The 24,447-nt window shown below is 38.7% G+C and overlaps 1 protein-coding gene across 1 annotated transcript in view; it reads right to left on the bottom strand.

Moving 5' to 3' along the window:
• Positions 1-23,786, bottom strand: part of nubp1 (nucleotide binding protein 1 (MinD homolog, E. coli)) — a 29,972-nt gene extending 6,186 nt beyond the window's left edge. Inside the window, exons 1-10 of the mRNA XM_017488918.3 lie at positions 23,737-23,786; positions 23,114-23,218; positions 22,805-22,938; positions 13,884-13,952; positions 10,350-10,382; positions 10,129-10,219; positions 7,178-7,332; positions 6,844-6,954; positions 4,549-4,651; positions 3,604-3,687 (exon numbers count right to left, since the gene is read on the bottom strand). Of these exons, the coding sequence (XP_017344407.1) occupies positions 3,604-3,687; positions 4,549-4,651; positions 6,844-6,954; positions 7,178-7,332; positions 10,129-10,219; positions 10,350-10,382; positions 13,884-13,952; positions 22,805-22,938; positions 23,114-23,218; positions 23,737-23,767 (916 nt within the window). The 5' untranslated portion in view covers positions 23,768-23,786. The remainder of the gene's footprint in view (positions 1-3,603; positions 3,688-4,548; positions 4,652-6,843; positions 6,955-7,177; positions 7,333-10,128; positions 10,220-10,349; positions 10,383-13,883; positions 13,953-22,804; positions 22,939-23,113; positions 23,219-23,736) is intronic.
• Positions 23,787-24,447: the final 661 nt, after the last annotated feature.

Below are 24,447 nucleotides of genomic sequence, written 5' to 3'. Positions count from 1 at the left end.
TGAAGGGGTGTACTTGGTCTGCAGCAATGTTTAGGTAGGTGGTACGTGTCAAAGTAACATCCACATGAATGCCAGGACCCAAAGTTTCCCAGCAGAACATTACCCAGAGCATCACACTGCCTCCGTCAGCTTGATTTCTATATAGTCAAAGACCCATAGTGCATCCTGGTGCCATTTCTTCCCCAGGTAAGCAACGCACACACTGTCCACATGATGTAAAAGAAAACGTGATTCATCAGACCAGGCCACCTTCCTCGGGACTACTTTTGGTAAGTACTAACCACTGCATACCGGGAAAACCCCACAAGACCGGCCGTTTTGGAGATGCTCTGACTCAGTTGTCGAGCAATCACAATTTGGCCCTTGTGAAAGTCGCTCAGATCCTTACGCTTGCCCATTTTTCTGCTTTCAACCCCTCAACTTTGAGAACTAACTGTTCATTTGCTGCCTAATACATCCCATATCAATATCCCACCGCTTGACAGGTCCCACTTTAACGAGTCAACGTTATTCACTTCACCCGTCAGTGGTTTTGATGTTATGGCTGATCGGTGTATATAGTGTTGAATCTTAATCATTTTTATAATCTATAATCTTTATAAATCTGTCATTTTTAATACATTTTACAATTATTAAGTAGGTGAAGTTTAGATAATAAAGAGCATGGCCTTGGCAGTAAAATTCTTATTCAATATTTTTGTAGTGCAATAATTCAAAAGAATTAAAAGCCTGATTTAACAATTTAAGTTTAATGCCAACACATTACTTTAGCTATATCTCAGAGACGATAAACCTCGGGAACGAATTTTAGCATTAACCAAAAAAAGCTAAAAAAAATAGCAAGACTATTCCAGGAGTTCGAACGCCAACAATGCCTGAGTGGCAATCTCTTTCTCCTGTGACAATCACAGTGACACTGGCCAATCGTAGGGGTCTGTGAGCTCATGTATGTGGAAGAGGGCAGAAAGCACTTTCTTCAGTGTGTGATTTGTAGCAGCCATGTGATAGGGCAGATATAGCTACTGGGTGGGAATTGGCAGGTGACCAAAGTATGGAGAAAATCCATATCCTACAATCTTTTCATCTTCAGCAACCTAGGACAATCTATTGCTCACTCATATATATATATATATATATATATATATATATATATATATATATATATATATATATATATATATATATATATATATATATATAGAGAGAGAGAGAGAGAGAGAGAGAGAGAGAGATCTATCTATCTATCTATCTATCTATCTATTATATATATATTACTCTAGCACTATGTTCTGTATGAAGAGTGAAGTCAGACAGAGTTACGTTTGGGCAGATGTGGGGAAATAAGTGAATGGGTCTATAATCAGACAGAAGCCTGAGCATGATTCTGTCCAATTTTTTTTTTTTTTTAAGAAGCACTGAGACGCAGCAGTAAGACAACAACAAACCCTACAGGCCAATTGAAGCAGGGGAGGAACAGATCGTCTCTTGGCTTCAGCAGGTGTTTTGCTGCTTACATGCAAAACACAAACAAAACCTGAGCTATGAGTCTGACTGGGAACTGAAACACTCTGCGTTTTCAACACGGCCTCGCTCTGATAACGACGTCCATGTAATGAAAGCCAGTTTGTCCAGAAAGCAAAACATGCTGCGTTCAGCCGCAGTCAGAAATGAGTAAACCAGCCTGAATTACATTTCTGTCTGATTCAACATGGCGGGTAATTCGTTAAATATACAAAACTAACAGCCACGTAAATTGGACTTTGTTTCAAAATATGTTCAAAGTGGTTGAACACAGAATATTTAAAACACTTGGATAAAGTTTTGAAGTGCCAAGCATAAGAATGTAAACAGTTTATCTGGAATGAGGAAAATCTTTGCAGACACACTGTACTGACTACATTAAATGCAACAAATTAGTTTTTTTGTTTTTCAAGTTTTGGCTTTCAGTTCACACTGAAAAAAAAGCGTTTTTGGTCACCATTTTTTAAAATCAAACATTTTGTACCTGCACCTCATCATTAAAGACACCAATACAATAATAGAATGAGAAAAAAACAAAAAACAACGACAAAAACAAAGAAAAATATTCTTGTTTTCATTTTATACTTTGCCACTTCTGGGGAAACAATTCAAATGCTACAAATTGCATGTGTAATGCATTACTTAATGTTTATAATGCCGTTTGAAGCCATGAAACATGGGCATTTTGCTTTTAAATCCTGCTTCCCGACATCTCTTTTCTTCAACAAGTGCATCTGTAGTTTTTGGGCATTTGCTATTTTCATAATGTCATTCAGATGCCTGTATGCGAGTCGAGAGTGCAGGTTGGACTTGTTAATATTAGTTCTGGAAAAAGCCTGCTCATGCAGATATATAGTCCCGAACACACGAAGGATTTTGGAGGCAAAAGCTGTCATTTTGGGGAATGTTGGTTCTAGGTGTCAGTAGAATAAAATAAAACCACACTGACTTGTGCTGCAGTTCCATTAGTTCCATCATTGATCCGCGTGCATCTCATCATGTCGTTTAATATTGTACCCTTTTGCCACAGCCATGGGATTGTCGGCTGTTGACCTCACAGGCGTCTTTTTCTTTCTTTTGGAACATGTTTAAGATCACAAGTCGCTTGCCACTCAAGCATTATTTCCAAGCAGCTATCATCAATAAGTCCTGTGTAGAGGTTAGAACGGATATGCCCCACCTCCGGGTGTGTGTCTAGCTCTGCAGTAGCAGCTCATTAGGAGTAAACGTGGTTCGTCTGTGCGTTTTTGGCACGTCTTCCTGCACACCTTTCCCTTTTCCTGCAGTCACTTGGTTGAGTGTTGGGAAGAAGGTGAAGTTTGTCAGAGTTGGTGTTTATGTGACTTTACCACTAACCTGTCGTTATACACCGTTTCCATTAGTAAGAATCAACAATGTCATCATGTCGACCAATCGGTGACGACCCTGCGTCTCTCCACTCGACCTTGGCTCATACACGTACGGCAGGACTCAGGAAACACACGATATCTCGTGGTCTAGGAAATCATCCCGGTAAATGTGGACAGGATATTTATTTAAAGCATTCGAGATGCATGATATTTTGTCAGATTGCCCATCCTCTACTCATTTCTGCGTCAGTATTAGTATCAACGAGAACCAACAATAAAACGTTCCTTCTCAACACTCTTAGAATATGAGTCTTTAGGTCTGAAAAGAAACACGCTGCATCCCTACCCAGGACTATAAAAAGAATTTGCACAGATGTAGGTAGAGTCCGCTGTATAAAATGTGCACCTATGAAAAGTCACACAAGGTGTGATCTTTTGTGCTTGCATTTTAGCCTGATATTTATACTATCATTTTTCTTGCACATTGTTTGTCATTCTTCAGTCTTGTTCCAAAATGCAGGAAATAAAAAAATAAAAAAAAGATCAGAATGCTTTCATCAGGAAAAGATCACCAAACACATGCTTTCCTCTCAAGGTGTGCGTACGTGTGGGCAGTTTTGCCAACATCGTTAAAAACCCGCCCTCCTCTTCAGGTTGTGTGTCCTGATATGACCCATGCAAAACAAAGACAAAGAATCAGGAAGTTTGTGTTTGTGTGCGTGTTTGATCTTACTCTGCACTATAGCCCGATAGACTGCGGCCGCTGGAGAATCTGGCACTTCATTCAGGAAAGACTTTCCCTCGTCACAGCTTCGACCTTTGAATTAAAAAATAAAATAAAAAGGAGAATTACAATTAGCAAATGCGGAACCCGGTTTTAAAAAAAAGAGAGAACTAGAAACTGGTAGAAACTGCTGGCGACAGAAGTTACATTCTACATCACAAGAATACTCAAAATGACATGGTTTATATACGCCATTTCTTAGAATGACTCTTTTGTTTAAATGTTTTTTTTTTAAAAAATTCTAATAGGAAGGAAGAATATTAATGGGATAGTACGCAGGATGTGGTTTAACTGGTTTAATCAGAGAGAGAGAGAAAGAGAGACTCCATTATTATATTGTACTGAGTTCAAACTGATGTGCTATTACAGAAAAATAATCAACAAAGGAGTGGTGTGATTATTTTCCAATAACAGCACATCTTGATGTGTTTTATTGCTGTTGTACTACAAGCAACTCCCCAATCATTACAAGCGTTGTTTACTAAAGAAGGACACATTGGCCTTTTTTATCTATTTATGGCTATGTTTAATGTTGCGGAAGGTCTGCGAGACAAGTTCCTGCTCTCACCAGCCTTTAAGTTAAAAAAAAAACTAAGCTTGTCGATTTACACAGAAATTTACAGTTGTGTCGTTATGACTTTACAAAGTGCTGACACTGGAACCGCCTTCTATAAATGATAAATATAATAATAAATCCTGACACGAAACGATTACACACATCCGTTTATGTGGTGCATCCTCTGTGAACAAGCTGTTACTATAGAAACGATAACATACTAGATTGCGCACATTAACTGTGAAGGAGCTGTGATTTGCTGTGACTGTCAGAGAATAAATCGAACACCTTCCGGCCAATCAGAATCTGGAACCGAGCGACGCCGTGGCATTGCGTACCTATCCGTGGGTCCAGAGGAACTCGGCCGAGCAGAGGCAGACTCAGCTCCTCGCACATCCGCTGAGCTCCTCCCGTGGTCGGAGGGAAAATCTGAGACGTGTTCTGTTTTAAGGGTGCATGAAATAAAAAACATTTCAGACACATGAAAGCAACTTGCTCAAGTCCTTCATGCAGAATTTAAAAACAGGCTAAAATTTGAACACTAACAAAGAAGGGGCTTTAATGGGAAAGCACCACAAATGGCAAGAATTTCTCTAGACTGGCGTGTGAAATGGTGTTCACGATTACAATGTGGATAAAAGTTCAGATAAAGCAAATATATACACCAAGTTCCTCTTGTGGGGAAAGTCCCTTGGAGACCAATGTTACCATGTAAAAACAAGCTGAAAGTTAGTATTAAACTCGACCTCTTGCTTCAGAACAGGTCACTATGTAAAACAAACAGGGGCAAGAAAGAAAGGCGGAATAAAGAAACACAGAATAATCCGTTTATACAGTCGGGTTATTTTTCCTCTCGTAAATGAATAAAAATGCGAGTGATCATTTTCGATTCGTTTGCTTAGTCTATTGTGACATTTTCTCGCAAAAAAGTGTATTTACATTTATTCATCTAGCAGACGCTTTTATCCAAAGCGACTTACAAATGAGGAAGTACAAGCAAAGCCGTATATCAAGCGGAGAACAACAAGCAGTGCTACTACACAAGATTTATAAGTGAGTTCTAGAAAAGCAAAGTGCACAGAGTAGAGGTGTAAGTGCCAGAGTATGTGGGTTTTTTATTTTATTTATTTTTTCAGGATAATGTGGGCTTGGCATTTTAAGGGTTTCAACGCTGAGTAGCACATAAGATACTTCAATCAAATGCAAATGCTAAACAAAATCTTAGCAGGAAATTAGAATGTGTTTATGCCTGTCTGAAGTGGAAAAGAGAAGATGCAATAGAAATAGGTTTTATAAATAAACGCAGGTCACACCTGACACCAATATCCAGATCTATCTAAATCATAAACATGACATGGACACGGATCAGAGGACATTCACGCTCTGGTTCAGATACAACAAACAATGCTCTCAAGTTTATTGATTCATTTTAATGAAGATTGACTGAATAAACATCAAATGTTAAATCTCTCTGTTACAGTCGTGCACTTCGGGTACTGTAGTATTTGGGCTTTTTTAAAATTCCTGATCACTTTTACGTGCCAATATCTTGAGGCTTTCCGCATTAAAAAGTAGCTGATGGATTCATGTTTATCAAACTTTTTAGAAAGTTAGTCACTAAAATCACATCACAAACCACAAAGACCACAAGACGTCCAGATAGACGTCAACATCGCTGTGGACTTAAGGCGTGTCAACTATAATGACAGTAAATATTAAAAGTATCGCACAGTAATTAAAGATTTAAGCATGCAGACTGCTGGAATGTATTCATGGTTAAAACATCAGTGCCTCCCTTTATTTATTTTTAGATTAAAAGTTCTTATTCTTTAGTAAAAGTTCCTCTTAACTTGCTGACAAACTTTTAGTGCTACTTAGGAGTACTGTTTTTTGAAAAACAATTGTGAATTTGGACATCTAGTCTAAAATAAAATAAATTAAATTAAATAAAAAGCCCAGTAGTAGATAGATTTAAAGATTATGGTTGTCGATCAGTGTGCACGTGTGTGTGTGCGCTTTTAGGACCTTGCCATTTAAGGAAGTTCATCTGGGGGCGGTGTGAAACCACTAAGAAACAAGGCACATGATATCGGTTATAATAAAGACTGAATAGAAGATAAGATGAAGAAGAATGAATGTGCTGCATGAAAGGGTGTTTTCATGCATACATATACACATACACACACACACACACACACATATATAAATAAATAAATATATATATATATATATATATATATATATATATATATATATATATATATATATATATATATATATATATATATATATATATATATATATAAAGAGTGGTATGCACCCATTATTTTAAAAATAAAATACGTATATAACATATAAATTATGAGGAAGGAATTTTTTATTCTGTTAATGCACACTTTAGATTCGATGAACCTGAGGGGAAAAAGCCTGTAAAGAAGTAATTGTGGCATGTGCAAAAGTTTGGACACCCTACTAAGTCAGTACTTAGTCAGCACTCAGTCCCAGCAGATATCACAGCTTAAAAATGCTTTTTGTAGCCTTGTTTAATGCATTTTCACCCAGGGGTGTCCAAACTTTCGCACACAGCTGTAAATTCCGCCGGCGATCTCATTTTTAAATTTTTTTTTACTCGCCTTGCATTTGGGACACACGAAGCCGCTCATGTTCTCCACCACGCCGATGATGGGCAGCCTCACCTTCTGACAGAATCTGATCTCTTTCCGGACGTCCTGCAGAGACACTTCCTGTTCGGGGAAATTGAGAAACGGTCGGAAGTTGATCAGAGGTAGGAGGATTACATCCTTCACTTCCTTATGCGGAAAAATCTAAATCTTTTGTCTATTTGTAATCGCTGCATATTAAGGGATTTTTGTTCCCCACAGTAGAATTTAAGAAACCTGATGTGGCCTGATTTACACAAGGTTATGAGGTTATGGAATTGGGTCAGTCTGAGGTGTGTGTGAGTACCTGTGGTGTAGTTATAATAACAGCTCCATCGATGCCTGCTCCACTCAGATACTGCACCACGGACAGGTGTTCATCGGAGGTTCCCGGGGGTGTGTCCACTATCAGGTAGTCCAGCTCGCCCCAGTCCACATCTCTCAGGAACTGCTTAATCATTCCTACACACACACACGCATTACTCAGCAGTTAGAACACTAAAGGTTACACAAGGAATAACCCCTTGTGTGTTGTGCTGTTAGAGGAAATGAATCATTCCGAAGTTGATTATTTAGCATTAACGGCACGTCCTGTTTCATTATGTTTAAGCGTTTCATTCCTCTTACACCACAGTCTGAATATGATTAAAATGTAAAAAAAAAATACAAATAAAAAAATTTAAATATTGTTGATATTGTATTTACATTTATTCATTTAGCAGATGCTTTTATCCAAAGCGACTTACAAATGAGGAAATACAAGCAAAGCGATATATCAAACAGAACAGTACAAGTAGTGCAACCATACAAGATCTTTTAATTGAGATCTTGAAAAGCAAAGTGCGCAGAGTAGAGGTGGAAGTGCCAGAGTAAGTTTTTTTTAAAGGATAATGTGGGGTTGGCGTTTTAGGGGTTAGATTGGTGTTCAGAGAAGAGGTGGGTCTTTAGCTGTTTTTTGAAGATAGTGACAGATTCTGTGGTCCGGATTGAGTTTGGAAATTAATTCCACCACTGAGGGACAGTTAGTGTGAAGGTTCTGGAAAGGGACCATGAGCCATGCCGAGTACGCACTACTAAGCATCAGTTGTTAATGTGGTGTTCTTTAATATTTATTAAAGAACAACACATCATACTTTTTATATATTTATAGTTACATTTCTAACATATAAGTTACATTCTGTTATCGCTTGTGCTATTGCACAAACAGACGTTCCCGAATAAAATAAAAAAAAAATTCAGCTTGTTGAGAGAGAGACAGACATTAGGCCTGTATCTCTGAAACACATCCGTACATCCACCCATATATATGTATCCGTAATCATAAAAGTAAAAATATTTCCCGTCCGCCTAGTTCAACTTCCTCAAAATCATCCACAAGGTTTCATGTAAGCTTTGATAATCTCAGAGAAATGCAGTGCATGCACCTTTTCTCATCAAGCAATCTGGATCTTTAGATTTTTATATCATTATATTCCTATTCTTGTATAACAGTCCCCCTCACCCAAAAAAGGGGCCAATAGGTTATAAACAGACTCCTAAAAATAAATATTTATCTTTATTGTTGTTTTTCTTGACATAGTGCCATCACCAGGAGACGAGGAAATAACCATTTCCTTACGATGTACTGCAGAAAAGAAAGAAGAAAAAAAACGCTACTGACTGAATCCTGGATTCTGATTGGTCATAATGATGATTCATTTTCTATTACAGTAGCTCTGACTTTAGTGCAGAAACAAATCACAGGTTTATTTATAACTATCATGCTGATTCCAATACGTTTCTGTAGTAACCGCTCATTTGCAGAGATTGATTGTTGTAACACTCAGTAGAAGCTGGAACTATTTCCGGCGTCTTTAGGACAAAAAGGTTTACGCTTGATAGTTTCTCGATAAAATGACAAGTGCCAAGCTGAGGTTGTACTTTTTTTACGTCGAGAGAGAACGAAAGAAAGAGATGTTGGTGAAGGAACGATTGTTTAGATCTTCTATAACGTAAGCGAGAACTCATTTCAACACAATTAAATGTAACCAGAATCAGATAAAAAGTCCAACATGATGCTCTTTAATATTTCAAACTGCACTCATTTATGGTGTAAGAAGAATAAAACGCTTCAGGACGTGGTGATACAGGAAATGAATCAACATGAGGATGGTACGAGTGACTCTGCTTCATCACATGTATATTATTGTACTATAACAGCCCCACACCCTTGTGTTTAATTGCAGGACCTTTATCCGTTGCGCTGTCCATCTCATATCGGAAATATCAACACAACGATGCACCATGTTGTGTACTTTTGGGGAATAATTTAGCATATTCAACCACCACAGCACTGACAGGGTGGGTTTTTTTGTGCTGAAAGGGAACCGTGTCACCCACAGCGGAGCAGGTGATGAACGCAAATTGTGTGCCAATGACATTTTCATCCGTTTGGAGGAAGTGAAACCGGTGTACTGGCTCGAAGTAGTGTTTAAAAAAAAAAAAAAAACCCCAAGCAGTGTAGGATATAAACTGCTTCACCAGGTCCTATAGGTCTTACACATGGCCTTCTGTGCTATAATCCTATTTAAATATAGAGCGAAAATAAAGCTGCATACGACTTGGTGCGCTGACGTGGTGCAGATCGAACCTTTCAGCACTATGTACTGTTTGGATTTTGGTTACATGGCGGTGGTTTGGTGGTAGGTACAAATAACATTGGGAGCAAACATGCTGCAGCACTTCCCATTTAGCATCAAGGTGTCAGGTGACACGAGAGAAGCCACGTGCGGTTCAGGAAATCATGTCCCCTTCAAACAGTCATACGACGTGACTGTCATGGTGTCGAGGAAATCTACTGAGTAGATCTGACAAGATACGGCATTATAAGAAGAGGAATAGGAAGAACAATAAGCAGACAAAGAAGAAGAAGAAAGAAGAAGACAAAGAGGAAGCAGAAGACAAAGTAGAAGAAGACAAAGAGGAAGAAGAAGACAAAGAGGAAGAAGAAGAAGAAAAGAAACAAGATGAAGACAAAGAGGAAGAAGACAATGAAGAGGAAGAAGAAGAGGAAGAACAAGAAGACAAAGAAGAAAAGAAAGAAGAGGAAGACGACGAGAGGAAGAAGATGAAGAAAAGGACGAGGAGCAAGAAGAAGAGGAAGAAAGAAAAGAACAGAAGAAGGTGTGGTGGGGTCACTGCTGTAAGTGTGCTGAGATGAGTGCAGAGTTGGGGGAAGTCTCGTTTCTCCTCCTCACAGCAGCTCGTGGCTCCACCCACCGTTTTTCTTCGGGCCTCTCCAGATCACAGCGTCATCAGGACTGCTGAGCAGGAAGCCGATGGACATGACAGCCAGGTTATCTTCTACGTACTGAGGAGAGAACACACACACACAGTGACATTAATTGCAATCACACACGCGCGGTTCAACTTTTTAACATTTATTCAGCTTTAGAGGTGTAAATAGTATAATCTAGAACATTTAAATCACAGATCCTCACCACAGGAGACCAGCCAGAGCCACTCTGATGAACCTACACGCACACATAGATCACAAATCACAAACACTCCAAACACATACTGCAGCTATAACTAATAGAAATTGTACTTGATGACACTCTGCTGTGATGTGAGAGGAATAAAACACTCCAGGACGTGCTTTTAGAGGAAAATAATCAACGTCAGGGTAGCAGCAGTGTCTCTGCTTCAACACACCATGTCACTGTTGATTAGTTAACCATAACGGCGCCACACACAGTGGTTTATTCCTCACTTTATGCAGTGGGTTAGGATGAGAATTTACAAAAACACACACACACACACACAAAAGAAAGCAATATAAAACTGTAACGTTTAGAAGCAATTAAAGATCACTGTGGTTTGTGAGGAACACAACCAAGCCACATCTGAAAAGAGGAACTCCGTCTATAAGCCATTAAGCCATGATCTTAAAAAGGAAAAAACAGAGACCAAAATCACACGGAAAAAAAAGTGCATTTCTAAAAACACGTATTTCTAAAAACGACAAAAGACGGTTAAAAAAAATTGCTCATTTGTATAGTGCATTCCAATGTTTGAGAAATCTGTGCTCCTGCCACATCATTGAGCAACACGGCGAGTAGAAAGTGGAATGGAAACTTCTAGAGAAGAGCCATGAGCAATGACGACAGCTCAAGGAGGAACAAAGACAATGTTCACTGTATGATTTTTTTGATCTGCATATTTGACCCCTTTCCAACAGCGGATATATGATGTCGGGATCCGTCTTTGACACGGAGGACAACTGAGGGACTCGTACACAACTATTACAAAAGGTGCAAACATTCACTGATGCTCAAGAAGGCAACATGATGCATTTTACACCAGGGGGTGTAAACTTTTTAACAGGATGATCGATGTAAATTGTTATTATTTTGTGTTCTGGGAAACTTGGAAATATCTTATGTAGCTTCTGAAGGGCAGTACTAAGTGAAAAAAAAAAACAGATCTTTAAACAAAATAACAATTTACACTGATCATCCTGGAAAAGTTTACACCCCCTGGCTCTTAATGCATCGTGTTACCTTCTTGAGCATCAGTGAACGTGTGCAACAGTTGGTGCACCTTTTGTAATAGTTGTGTACGAGTCCCTCAGTTGTCCTCGGTGTGAAAAGACAGATCTCGACATCATATAGTCACTGCTGGAAAGGAGTCAAATATGAAGATGCTGGAAAATAAAGAATGTGCAGGACCTGGAGGATTATTCTGAAGAACAGTGGTCAGTTTAACTGCTCAGGACAAACAAGGGACTCGTGAACAACTATCACAAAACATAAACACAGTCGTTCATCATCCAATAAAATTTTTTAAAAATTATTGTTTTTAAATTATTAACATTTTGCAAATTCTGTAGGTGGTACGTAAATTTATGACCTCAACTGTATACATCTACAGTCAACTCTTGGGGCTATTTTTGCATGCTTTTGTCTATATACAGTGAGGGAAAAAAGTATTTGATCCCCTGCTGATTTTGTACGTTTGCCCACTGACAAAGAAATGATCATTCTATAATTTTAATGGTAGTTGTATTTGAACAGTGAGAGACAGAATAACAACAAAAAAATCCAGAAAAACGCATGTCAAAAATGTTATAAATTGATTTGCATTTTAATGATGGAAAAAAGTATTCGACCCCCTCTCAATCAGAAAGATTTCTGGCTCCCAGGTGTCTTTTATACAGGTAACGAGCTGAGATTAGGAGCACACTCTTAAAGGGAGTGCTCCTAATATCAGTTTGTTACCTGTATAAAAAACACCTGTCCACAGAAACAATCAATCAATCAGATTCCAAACTCTCCACCATGGCCAAGACCAAAGAGCTCTCCAAGGATGTCAGGGACAAGACTGTAGACCTACACAAGTCTGGAATGGGCTACAAGACCATTGCCAAGCAGCTTGGTGAGAAGGTGACAACAGTTGGTGCGATTATTCGCAAATGGAAGAAGCACAAAAGAACTGTCAATCTCCCTCGGCCTGGGGCTCCATGCAAGATCTCACCTCGTGGAGTTGCATTGATCATGAGAACAGTGAGGAATCAGCCCAGAACTACACGGGAGGATCTTGTCAATGATCTCAAGGCAGCTGGGACCATAGTCACCAAGAAAACAATTGGTAACACACTACGCCGTGAAGGACTGAAATTCTGCAGCGCGCGCAAGGTCCGCTGCTCAAGAAAGCACATATACATGCCCGTCTGAAGTTTGCCAATGAACATCTGAATGATTCAGAGGACAACTGGGAGAAAATGTTGTGGTCAGATGAGACCAAAATGGAGCTCTTTGGCATCAACTCAACTCGCCGTGTTTGGAGGAGGAGGAATGCTGCCTATGACCCCTGGAACACCATCCCCACCGTCAAACATGGAGGTGGAAACATTATGCTTTGGGGGTGTTTTTCTGCTAAGGGGACAGGACAACTTCACCGCATCAAAGGGACGATGGACGGGGCCATGTACCGTCAAATCTTGGGTGAAAACCTCCTTCCCTCAGACAGGGCATTGAAAATGGGTCGTGGATGGATATTCCAGCATGACAATGACCCAAAACACACGGCCAAGGCAACAAAGGAGTGGCTCAAGAAGAAGCACATTAAGGTCCTGGAGTGACCTAGGCAGTCTCCAGACCTTAATCCCATAGAAAATCTGTGGAGAGAGCTGAAGGTTCGAGTTACCAAACGTCAGCCTCGAAACCTTAATGACTTGGAGAAGATCTGCAAAGAGGAGTGGGACAAAATCCCTCCTGAGATGTGTGCAAACCTGGTGGCCAACTACAAGAAACGTCTGACCTCTGTGATTGCCAACAAGGGTTTTTAAACCAAGTACTAAGTCATGTTTTGCAGAGGGGTCAAATACTTATTTCCCTCATTAAAATGCAAATCAATTTATAACATTTTTGACATACGTTTTTCTGGATTTTTTTGTTGTTATTCTGTCTCTCACTCTTCAAATACAACTACCATTAAAATTATAGACTGATCATTTCTTTGTCAGTGGGCAAACGTACAAAATCAGCAGGGGATCAAATACTTTTTTCCCTCACGGTATAAACCCTTTAAACGTGTTTACCATGCAAGTGTCTAGTATTTTTTTTTTCTCCTCAGCACAACCTCGCTAAACTGTAAGGAACAGCAACAAACTGCACTGATATACAAAAATAATACACCCCAGTTATTTTCCTCTAAAATTATGATTTCAAGAGTGTTATTCCACTTTACACTACAGAGATCTGCCAACAATTAGTTTTTAAATCATTACTAAACGGCACATCGCTAATAACGTATCACACATGGTCCTGCTCCCTTTTGTCGTGAAAAAAAATCTTGAGATTTAATTTTTGATATATATATATATATATATATATATATATATATATATATATATATATATATATATAAAAGTGTCTGTTGTTTTTCCATTGAAATCCAAGCCTCTCTCTCGCTCTCTTCCTGATCCAGACTGGGTTTGAAATGTTAGTGACTGAAGCACTGTGTTGTCGTACCTGCTCTCCCTCTAGCCCCATTATTCTGGGTATCGATGGTCCACAGATGTCCACGTCCAGCAGAGCCACCTGGAATTAAAGAAGAAAATGTTAATCATCATAACATCTAGTTTAAAAATACGGATAATATAAAAAAAAATTTTTTTAAAGAATATTGAAACGATCCTTTCCTTTGTTTTTTGCATTCATTTTTTAAATAATAAATCCAGAAAATAATTTGGCTTTTTTTTTTGGCATGGCAGAAGGAGGTGGAGTGGGTGTTAACTGAGGTGGGGGCATGAAATGGGTTAGTGGCACTACTGACCTACCATCTTGTGTATATGGTAGCATGACAGCTGCCTTATTTGCTTAATAACTTGAGGGAAAGTAATGAGTAAGTAGCGATTGTTTATAGCGCCAGTGGAAACAGGAACTAACTCGTTTCACAGGTGTTTCACATTAAAAATAACTATAAAACGGATAGAGTAGGACATGACAATCTTTTACAAACAAAGAATTGTAATCTATGAAAAACTTGTGTGGTGTAAGAGGAATAAAACTGTCAGGCTGTGCTGATAAATGAAAAAAACATAGCTCCCGGTCACTGATTACGTTCCTATAACAGCATGACCTGTAGTGACGTGCAGTCCCACCGGTTCCTGTTCCTCTTTGTGCTCTTCTTCTATTCTGGTCTTTCTGTGTATTTGTGCCTGTATGTATGTGTATTTCTTTCTAACACATGGCAAAAGGATGGAATAATCATAATGACTAAATGGAAACGTTATATTTATTCATTTATTTATGTTCAATAAACAATTCATCGTGGTCAGGGTTGCGGTCTACACGGATCCCAGGAAAAATGGGGAGCGAGGTGGGAATACACTCTAGACACAGTGCATAAATTAATGACAAGGTTACCAAACCGGGTGAAAAATAAATAAATGAATAACGGAATGACGAAATGAATACATAAATGGACTACAGTTGCAATCAAAATTATTCAACCCCATTGCAAATCAGGTTTATTGTCAAAATTTACAATTCAACTGAAAATGCAACTTATAATGATTTCTCCAGTTTTGAAATTACACAACAGCACAAATATGCAAAACAGGTGTCTCAAGCACACCTGATGAAACTAATCAAGGGCTTCATTAGTTGCACCAGGTGTGCTTCAGCTAGAACACATGAAATACCTGAACTGGCTAGAGGTAGAAAATGCATGAAATACCTGGACGGGGCAGAAACAGGAAGCTATCAATTGTGAAAAACTCGCGAGTGACTGCAAAAGCCCTGCAGCAAGACTTGGGGGCAACAGGCACTGAGGTTACAGTGAGCACAGAAGGCATGTACTAAACGCAGAAGGTTTCCATGCCAGAACTCCAAGACGTACACCACTACTGACCCAAAAGCACAAGAAAAGTCGCCTCAAAATCATATAAATAAGCTACAGAAGTTTTGGGATTCTGTTCTGTGGAGCGATGAAACAAAACTGGAACTTTTCAGCACGATGGATCAGCGGTATATCTGGAAGTAGAGGAATGAAGAAAGAACACTCTGTCCACAGTCAAGCATGGTGGTGGCTCGGTGATGCTCTGGGGCTGCTTTGCATCCTCTGGCACTGGAAACCTGCAGCGTGTGGAAGGCAAGGTGGATTCATTGAAGTATCAGGAAATCCTAGGAGAAAACGTCATGCTGTCTGTGAGGAAGCTGAAGCTTGGGCATCATTGGACCTTCCAACAGGACAATGATCCCAAGCATACCTCAAATTCCACAAAGGCTTGGTTGCAGAAGACGACCTGGACGATTCTACAGGGCCATCAGTCACCTGACCCCACAGAAAATCTCTAGTGGGATGTGAAGAAGACGGTTACAGAACGCAAGTCCAATAATATTACTGAACTGGAGGCCATTGTTCATGAGGAACAGGATGCTGCCAGAAGCTATGTCTCTTGTTTGCAGCAGGTCATAACAGCAATAGGGTGCTCTATTCATAAGTACTCAAGATGCTTGCCATGAAGGAGTTGAATCATTTTGAACCATAAGTTTTCAGTTGAATTTGTGGAAACCACTTGAAGCATTTGTTGTGTTTCAATTTAAATAGCTTTTGTTTGATTTGTTCATTGCAAACAGATGAAAGTCTAAATTTTGACAATAAACCTGATTTGCAATGGGGGTTGAATAATTTTGATTGTAACTGTAAAAGTCATCCATGGTGAGACGATGAATCACTCCAGAGAACACAATCAGTGACCAGTCATAGTGATCTTAAGCTTGTGTGCAGCCGTCGACCATGAAAAACACATTTCATGAAGATTTTAAAGAGAAAAAAAAAACCTGAATGTGCATCAGTATTGGAAATGAAATCCTCAAGGCTCCAGTATCAGAAGAGAAAACGTGCTATAATGACATCTCTAATCACAATATTTATTTTCGATCTTTATATGTATGAATTTTGCTCTAAAACATATCCTTCAGTAACACTTTCTATGCATGTGTGGGTTATAATGCATTCATAAAGCATTATACACGTTGTTATAATCATTTATGCAACTGTTTTATAATTTGCTGTCAGAATGCATCATAACTGTTGTTCAGAACACATTATATTATTAATAAACACCAATTATCAGTCCTAGAGTGCATTACGTTTAGTCGCAGACACACTTCCAAAAGTCATAAAGCTTTATAAGATTTCCTGATAACATCTCTGTGGTAATTCATTTGGTGAGTCACGATGCAGTATACAACATAAACATATAACGCGTTATGAACGCTCATAGAGAACTAATTGTAATTATGTAACTAATTCCAAAACGGTGTATAATGCCTTAAGATTGTGTTAGCACCTGATATGAATGTGTAATTATTAACATTACAACAGTTTATAGTGACTGATGAAACAGAGACTAGGTGAGTTTTATGCGCTACAGCGTTCGGCGTTCCCTCTCTTCCCGTTTGCCTGGTCTACCACTTCGTAGCTGAGCTGTTGATTCTCATAGGCATTTCCATTTCACAATACTTACACTTGACTGGGGCAGATCTAGTGGAGCAGAAATTTCACTAACTGACTTGTTGTAAAGATGATAAAGGTGACATCCTGTAACAGTAAAGTCACTGAGCTCTTCAGTGCAACTCATTCTGTCTCAAAAACCTGAACTCAATCATTACAAGGTGGGTGCACATACTTTTGGCCATATAATGTGTTTATTTTTGTGGTTTCTGACAATGTGTCGATGGTGTTCATAAACACTGCCATGTGACCGTCATTTAAAAAGTTATTTTAAGGTTGCTCCTATTTCTGCTGCTGTTATTCGTGTAACAAATTTAACCCACGTTACATTTTTAACATCTTACACTTATATATTTAATAAATAAATAAAAGTAAACAGAGCTACATTATTCCTTTTTTCACACAAGGATGTAAACTCTTGCACATGACCCTATATGTTGGGAGGGAAACTTCCTCATCACGATGCATGTTTTTATCGAGTATATATTTAGTAACAGTGAGCCGTGGTCAGACCGTGAGCTGAAACTTTCCTGTGTGTGATCTGAGACGGTAAGGGAGTGATGCGGTGTGGTGTGATTGGGCTTCCTGGACACGTTCACTCAGATTTGTCACCTAATAAAAATCACCAGTCATTTGCATAAAATCTGTCATCCGTCACTTGTCAGTGAAGCAGGTCTGACGAACGCAGAGGGGAAAAAATCTGCACACGAAATAAACACAAGTCCATGGAAAGTTAGATCATTTCCTGGTTGAGTCTGACAACTTTCCTTCTGATGAACAAGCTTAATTTTTCCTGATCATTGACTTCTAAGCCACATAATAATAATAATAATAATAATAATAATAATATTACTACTACTACTTCTAACAATAAAGCAACATCTTTAAAATGTGGCTCAAAGTGCTTCACAATGAAATTAGTGGTGATAAAAGAGTAAGAACAAAGTATGGACGTAATACAAGGAGAAATAATAAAATCTTTAAATTATTAATAACTAATCATGAGAAAAACAAGAACGCAGGAGAAATCATACAGGACTGTCATATCACAGCAAACCAGTGACTACATTTCCCATCCTGCACTGCAGCCTACAAGCATGGCCACCATGGACTGCAATTCCCAGAACACTCAACTTCATTCTAATCACACACACCTGCAGCCAATTCACCATGCAATCACAACCACAATATAAAAGGACTTCCTGTGCATTCACTCTTTGCGATGTATACGTGCAGTTGCCTCATCTCTGTCATTTCCAAGCCTTGATACCGTGCTAGTTTATTCTGGTTCTGACCTTGTACACATTTATGACCTTGTTCACATTTACGACCTTGTCTCTTTGCCTTGACTGTTTGCCTGACCTCTGCCTGTCTTTGTTTATTGATTTCTGCCTGTTCCATTGGACTATTGTATTAAACTATCTAACCTGCACTTGCTTCTCTCTCAGCCTCCATTATGTGACAAGGATAGAGTTTGGCAAAGACAAATAAGAATGAAAGGAAATAAAGTAGAAGAAATGCAGAAATGTTAGGAATGTCATGCTTTTACAATTTTCCCCCCACAGCAGAGAGAAAGAAAATGATGATTTACAGATGGAAGTTCAGCAATAATAATAATAATTAAAGCTGCAAGCAGCATTTTCAGAGGCCAAGCACACAGACTCGGTGAGCCGCACAGTCACAGACGCACTATAATTTTTGCAAATAAGCAATCACAGGAAAGCAGAGCCATAACTTTAGGCAAAGGGATTCAAGAGTGATTTGTAGTTTCACTCATTTGCCAGTGCGTTACAGGGGAACAGTTTTGAGTATCAGAGATTGGACAAGATTTGGAGGAGTAGCAAAAATGGCACTTAAATGGAAACATTTTCAGCATGTTATTGTACCTTTTGACCAGTAGCTGGCACTGTCACAAATTTTGTTGGAAAGTCTCAGGTCATGGTCCTGATAATGCCTACCAAGATTTGTGTCGGAATGCAAGGTTGTTGCTGGAATACAGCCTCACTTTCTGTTTGGTGGCTTCGCTGTCAGATTCATTGGCCCGTTACGCTCAAATTGTTTAGAGGATTGAAAATTCTTTTGTGAGGCTTACTTTGAAAATGACATGTGCCACATATGATGATGATTGGACAAAATTTGTAGGACGAGTAGCGAAAAAACAGTTTTTGACAAAATCCAAAATGGTGGAAAATCTAATTAGGTGGAAATTGGCGTCATATGGTGCCTTGGACTCTTCTGAATGCAGGGAACCCAGGGATGCCTGGCTTTTAAATTTGGGACCCACGGTTCAGAAGTTATGACCATAAACATACTTCCAAATTAGGCCCAAAAGTGATGGTGGCACTAGAGCATTAGCAACACTTTGCCCAAATTTGGTCAGAATGTTGCTTAGACCCTCCTTAATCAGTGTACCAAATTTCCCAACTTTTTACCAGATGGTTCTACAGGCTGCATTCGACACACTAGCCAGAAGAAGAAGAAAACATTGGCGCTTGGCCCCCTAATAAACAATAAATAGCTTGTTTTCTGGCCCGTTTTATTTCCTTGCCATTTCCTTCTATTTCACCGGACAGTCTAGAGCTATATGCTTGGCTTTAGGTGTATATATATTTTGACAGTTTGTCTGTTTGACCCAGAAGAAAGGACAAGTGAACGACAACCTGCTAAAAATGTCAACTAGGTTGATAAATGAGGGCTCAATTCAAATGTACCTCATTTGTTTTGGGAATTTCCTCTGGGTACTCCAGTTTCCACCCCTAATTCAAAGACATGCGCTGTAGGCTGATTGGCATATCCAAATTGTCTGTAGTGTGTGTGTGAGATTGTGCCCTGCAATGGGTTGGCACCCCTTCCAGGGTGTCCCCCACCTTGTACCCCGAGTCCCCTGGGAGAGGCTCCAGGCTCACTGCGACCCTGTGTAGGATAAACGGTACAAAATGGATGGCTGGAATGAAAAATGAGGGGAAAAAATTATTTAAGATTTGAATGATGATTTTATATTAAGAAATCAGTGTTCGTTTTGTGGAAATAAAATGGAAAACAGATGTGGAGTGAACGAATGATACCAGTATTAATCATCTGCACATGTGGGCGGTGTGTGTGTGAGCGTGTGTACTGCAGTACACACACACAGTGTGTGAGGGAAAAACGCTTCTGCTCCTAGCTCACATCCACCCCTAGTGGAGCTGCTGCTCATTACCTCAGTGAAAATGGAGGGGGGAAAAATAATGACTACACTTTTTTTAAAAAAAACAGATTTTACACATATAAATATGCTGCAAAAAAAAAATTTTTTAGTGTAAAACAAAATCACTAAGAGTAGTGATTTTATTTGAAATATTTTAAGGGTGTAACTAAAGCTAGAGATCTAGTTATAAATGCGACCTTCAGAGAACGTGTTTCTCTAAAATGTTTGGGAAAACGGCCATGTGTTATTTTAGACACGTGTGTGTACAGGAGTCGGAGATAAATTGTCTCTGTGTGTGTGTGTGTGTGTGTCAGGGACAACAGAATATTAGCAGGAAGTGGGAATAAAACACTAAATTTCTAACGGGATTCTCTAATCATGTTTTCTTTCCCTGGGTCAAAGAGCTGAGACAGAAAAAACACACACATGGTTCACTCAGAGCCAATGCCTTGGTAAAGGTCGTGTATGGGAGACTTCTATCACACACACACAAAATAGGGCACTCGAGTACAAGAGCAGCGTACACACTGCAGAGAGAAGAGTGTGGAAAATATGATGTAATTAATTATCCCTCTGTAGGCAAGACTACAAACACACACACACACACACACACACACACACACACACACACACACACACACACACACACAACTACACTTTACACCCCTCTTCATCTCCCTCCACTGGCTTCCTGTAGCAGACTGCATCAAATTCAAGGCCTTGATGCTCATCTACAAGACCTTGTCTGGAACAGCACCCCCCTACCTCAACACTCTCCTGAAGGCTTACATTCCCTCACGCAATCTGTGATCAATTAATGACCAGCGCTTAGTAGTTCCTACTCAGCGTGGCTCAAGGTCCCTTTCCAGAACCTTCACACTATCTGTCCCTCAGTGGTGGAATGAACTTCCAACCTCAATCCGGACCACAGAATCTCTCACCATCTTCAAAAAACAGCTAAAGACCCACCTCTTCCGTGAACACCTAACCATCCCATTAAAATAAATAAAATTAATTTTTTTAAAAATTACTCTGGCTGTTACACCTCTACTCTGTGCACTTTGCTTCTTCTGGAACTCAATTAACAGATCCTGTATGGTTGCACTACTTGTACTGCTCTCTGCTTGATATATCGCTTTGCTTGTATTTCCTCATTTGTAAATCGCTATGGAGAAAAGCATCTGCTAAATGAATAAATGTAATGTAAATGTAACTGCTATTTATTATTACAGTAACATCTGACCTTTAGGTTCCATTCATCACTGCTGTGAAAGCTTTTTCAATCTTGTGTCATTTTATCCTTACCCACATTGTTTAGTGTTGTGGTTTGTTGTAATGTTGGTCTAATTTTTATTTTAAATGCACTGTACGTATCAGTGTCATTTTACACTATTATAAATATTCACCTCACTGATCTCTCTCTCTTTTATATCAGGTTTAAGAGCCTCAGATTGTCTTGATGATTTTTTCCCCCCAATAAAAACTAGATGTTAAATTTCCAAGGAAACAAATCCCGAATAATATTTCCTGTTTTCAGTTCTCATGTAACCTCCTTTTTCTTCAATATTCTAGATACAGAACATGAAACAGACGGCATTCATGTCTGTTATGCCGTGAGTGAGAACAGGGACTAACATGTTTAAGTTAAGTGTGACTATAAACAGATATATGAGTGTGTTACTCTTTAATATGAGCCTGATTTAGCTGAGCTTCCTCACCTGTACCCCCTGCTTACACTCTCAGGTGTTTGTGACTGGACTCCGCCTTGCAGATTGGACCCTTTTGGAGGCAGATGCTTTAGTGTCATAACCCTCACAATCTCTTCAACGTCGTCCTTTGCTTTCCATCTTCAAGGCTCCAAAAACTTTAAAACCTTTCTCTATGGTCGTCACTAAATTATTAATGTCAGCATCGACTGAATTCCAGCCAATAAAGCAGGCACACAAACTGTAGGTCATCAGAGGACACGAATCACCCAAGCACACAGTTTTAACTTTCAACACTTTTAAAAGATTCGCTTTTGTTAAACTACAACTGCAGCTTAAACTGCTTACACAAAACCCTCATAATATGACAATCTTTAAGCCTGATAGACTTCAGTTTGTGGGAATTTTTTGTCTTTCGTTTCAGGATTTCCGTCTGAAGAATCATCGGAACTGAAGAAGCTCTCTACAAATCAGCAAACAAAGCTTGTAATGTCGTAATTACCGTAGTTACAAGATTCCGACTTATAAAAAGCACTCACGTCCTCATAGAACTCGTAATTCCAACTTGTAAACTAGGAATTTTCTGAGAGCTCTGCCTTGTACCACCGCTACTAATATAATACTTGTAATATTTCTGTGTAATAATTTGTAAAATTGACTAGGTCTAAATAACACAAGATTAATGTGAAAATAAACTAAAGACATACAATACAGTTTAATGTAATTGTGCAGTCATCAACATCATCATCTCACACCGATTCATTTAATTCCGAGTCCAAGAACGTGAACAGCTCCAAGCAGAATGCCCGGTTTGTCACCTAGTAATTACAGTAATTCCGACAAGGCATGAACGCAGCCATATTCCAGTTTGGAAAAGACATAAATGTTCAAATTCAGTGAATTTCTCATGATTTGTTTATTCATAATGCTTACTAAAATATTTCTTTTTGATTATTTGTTGAACGTTTGGTTATTTCAGGCACAAAAACAGCTGGAAGTGTGTATTTTATTGTACCTTGTGTTAATATGAACCTACCTCTGTGGATTCATCACTAGCCAGGGCGTGAGCCAAGTGAGCACTAAACGTGCTTTTCCCGACACCTCCTTTACCAGACAGAACTACAATCTTGTGCTTCACGGTGGACAACTTCAGCTTGATCTCCTCTACAGCTTAAAAAAAGGATAAAAAATAGTATAAGAACAAGTCAAGAAATGTTTATTGTCAGCGGTCCCAAGAGTGTAAGATGCAAAGTTCTGACAATGATGTTCAATACATAAATACTTTAAAAATCTAGAAAATCTGGGAGAAGAGATGATCAATAATGTTGAGGAATTAAAAAGGTACCAGGATCTGGAGCTTTGGAAGCACCGGAGGAACATATGGCCTGGTTCGGACATCCTTCACAAGCTGAAGATTTGCCAGCTTGCTCACTGCTGGTTCCTGGACAATCTGGAGAAGAAAAATAAATAAACACACATAAACCCACAAAATTAACTCAAGTACAAATGCACAACACGACAATTGCAGGGGTTTTACACTAGCTGGCTAATTTTAGAACCCGTATTTTGCTTAAACACTATTTAAAGGTTTCGGTTTTAGCTGAACAAGACGATAAAGTTCAGAGAAAAATACAACACAGCACTTAAGTGTAGTCCGACACTCGGCTCTAATTCCAAATCTCTCGTTATTATATACAAAGTGCACTTGATACGCTGTAGAACCCATTACTTTACACCCTACATAGCGCACTCATACAGGGAGAGGGGAACAAATTGGAACACAGCCTCCCTATCAGCCCGGCAGTGACATAGGCGAGTTGGGTTTAAAGTTTTATAAAAAGCCATTTGATTCATTTATTTATTTTATATAAATGGCGAATAGTCCATACAATAAGTATCAATAGTACTGCAATGTAACTTAAATTAAAAGACAAAATTTGGTAATTAAAACTATTCTATGTAACTCACGTTGAGGAGCGTCATTTGGAATATCCGCCATATTGCTATCAAACTTCCGGATACATTGTGCAGAATAAGAGACTCCGGCCTGAAACTATGTGCTGCTAATAAAAGGTTCCGCTGCAGAGATAAATAAAACATCACGCATAAAATATCCAATTAAATATATAAAATAAATAAATTAAATAAATATATAAAATATATGAAATATCCACGAAAATAAGACTATCCAGAAAATATGAGAATGTCCAAATAAAAAAAGTAAAGACAGTCAAAAAATATTTTTTTATATCCAAGAAAATGTCAATGTTCATAAAACATATGTGGATCCAAGAAAAAAAAAAAAAATCCATAAAATTAGAGAATATCTAAGAAAATAGGAATATCCATGCCTTAAAGTTATTGAATACAGTAAAATATTCTGTCGTTTTACCTCAGACATGCAGCATAAATGACTCAATTGAAATGAAAATAAATGTTTTAACTTATAAATAATAAACTATTATTATTATTATTATTATTATTATTATTATTATTATTATTATTATTATTTATTATTATCCATCCATCTTCTACCGCTTACTCCTTTTCAGGGTCACGGGGCACCTGGAGCCTATCCCAGGGAGCATTGGGCACAAGGCAGGGTACACCCTGGACAGGGTGCCAGTCCATCGCAGGGCACAATGTTATTATTATTATTATTATTATTATTATTATTAT

This window comes from Ictalurus punctatus, chromosome 2 (assembly GCF_001660625.3).
Source record: "Ictalurus punctatus breed USDA103 chromosome 2, Coco_2.0, whole genome shotgun sequence".
NCBI classification, from domain to species: Eukaryota; Metazoa; Chordata; class Actinopteri; order Siluriformes; family Ictaluridae; genus Ictalurus; species Ictalurus punctatus.
The sequence above is the reverse complement of the archived record's forward strand: the minus strand, read 5'-3'. Positions and strand labels throughout refer to the sequence as shown.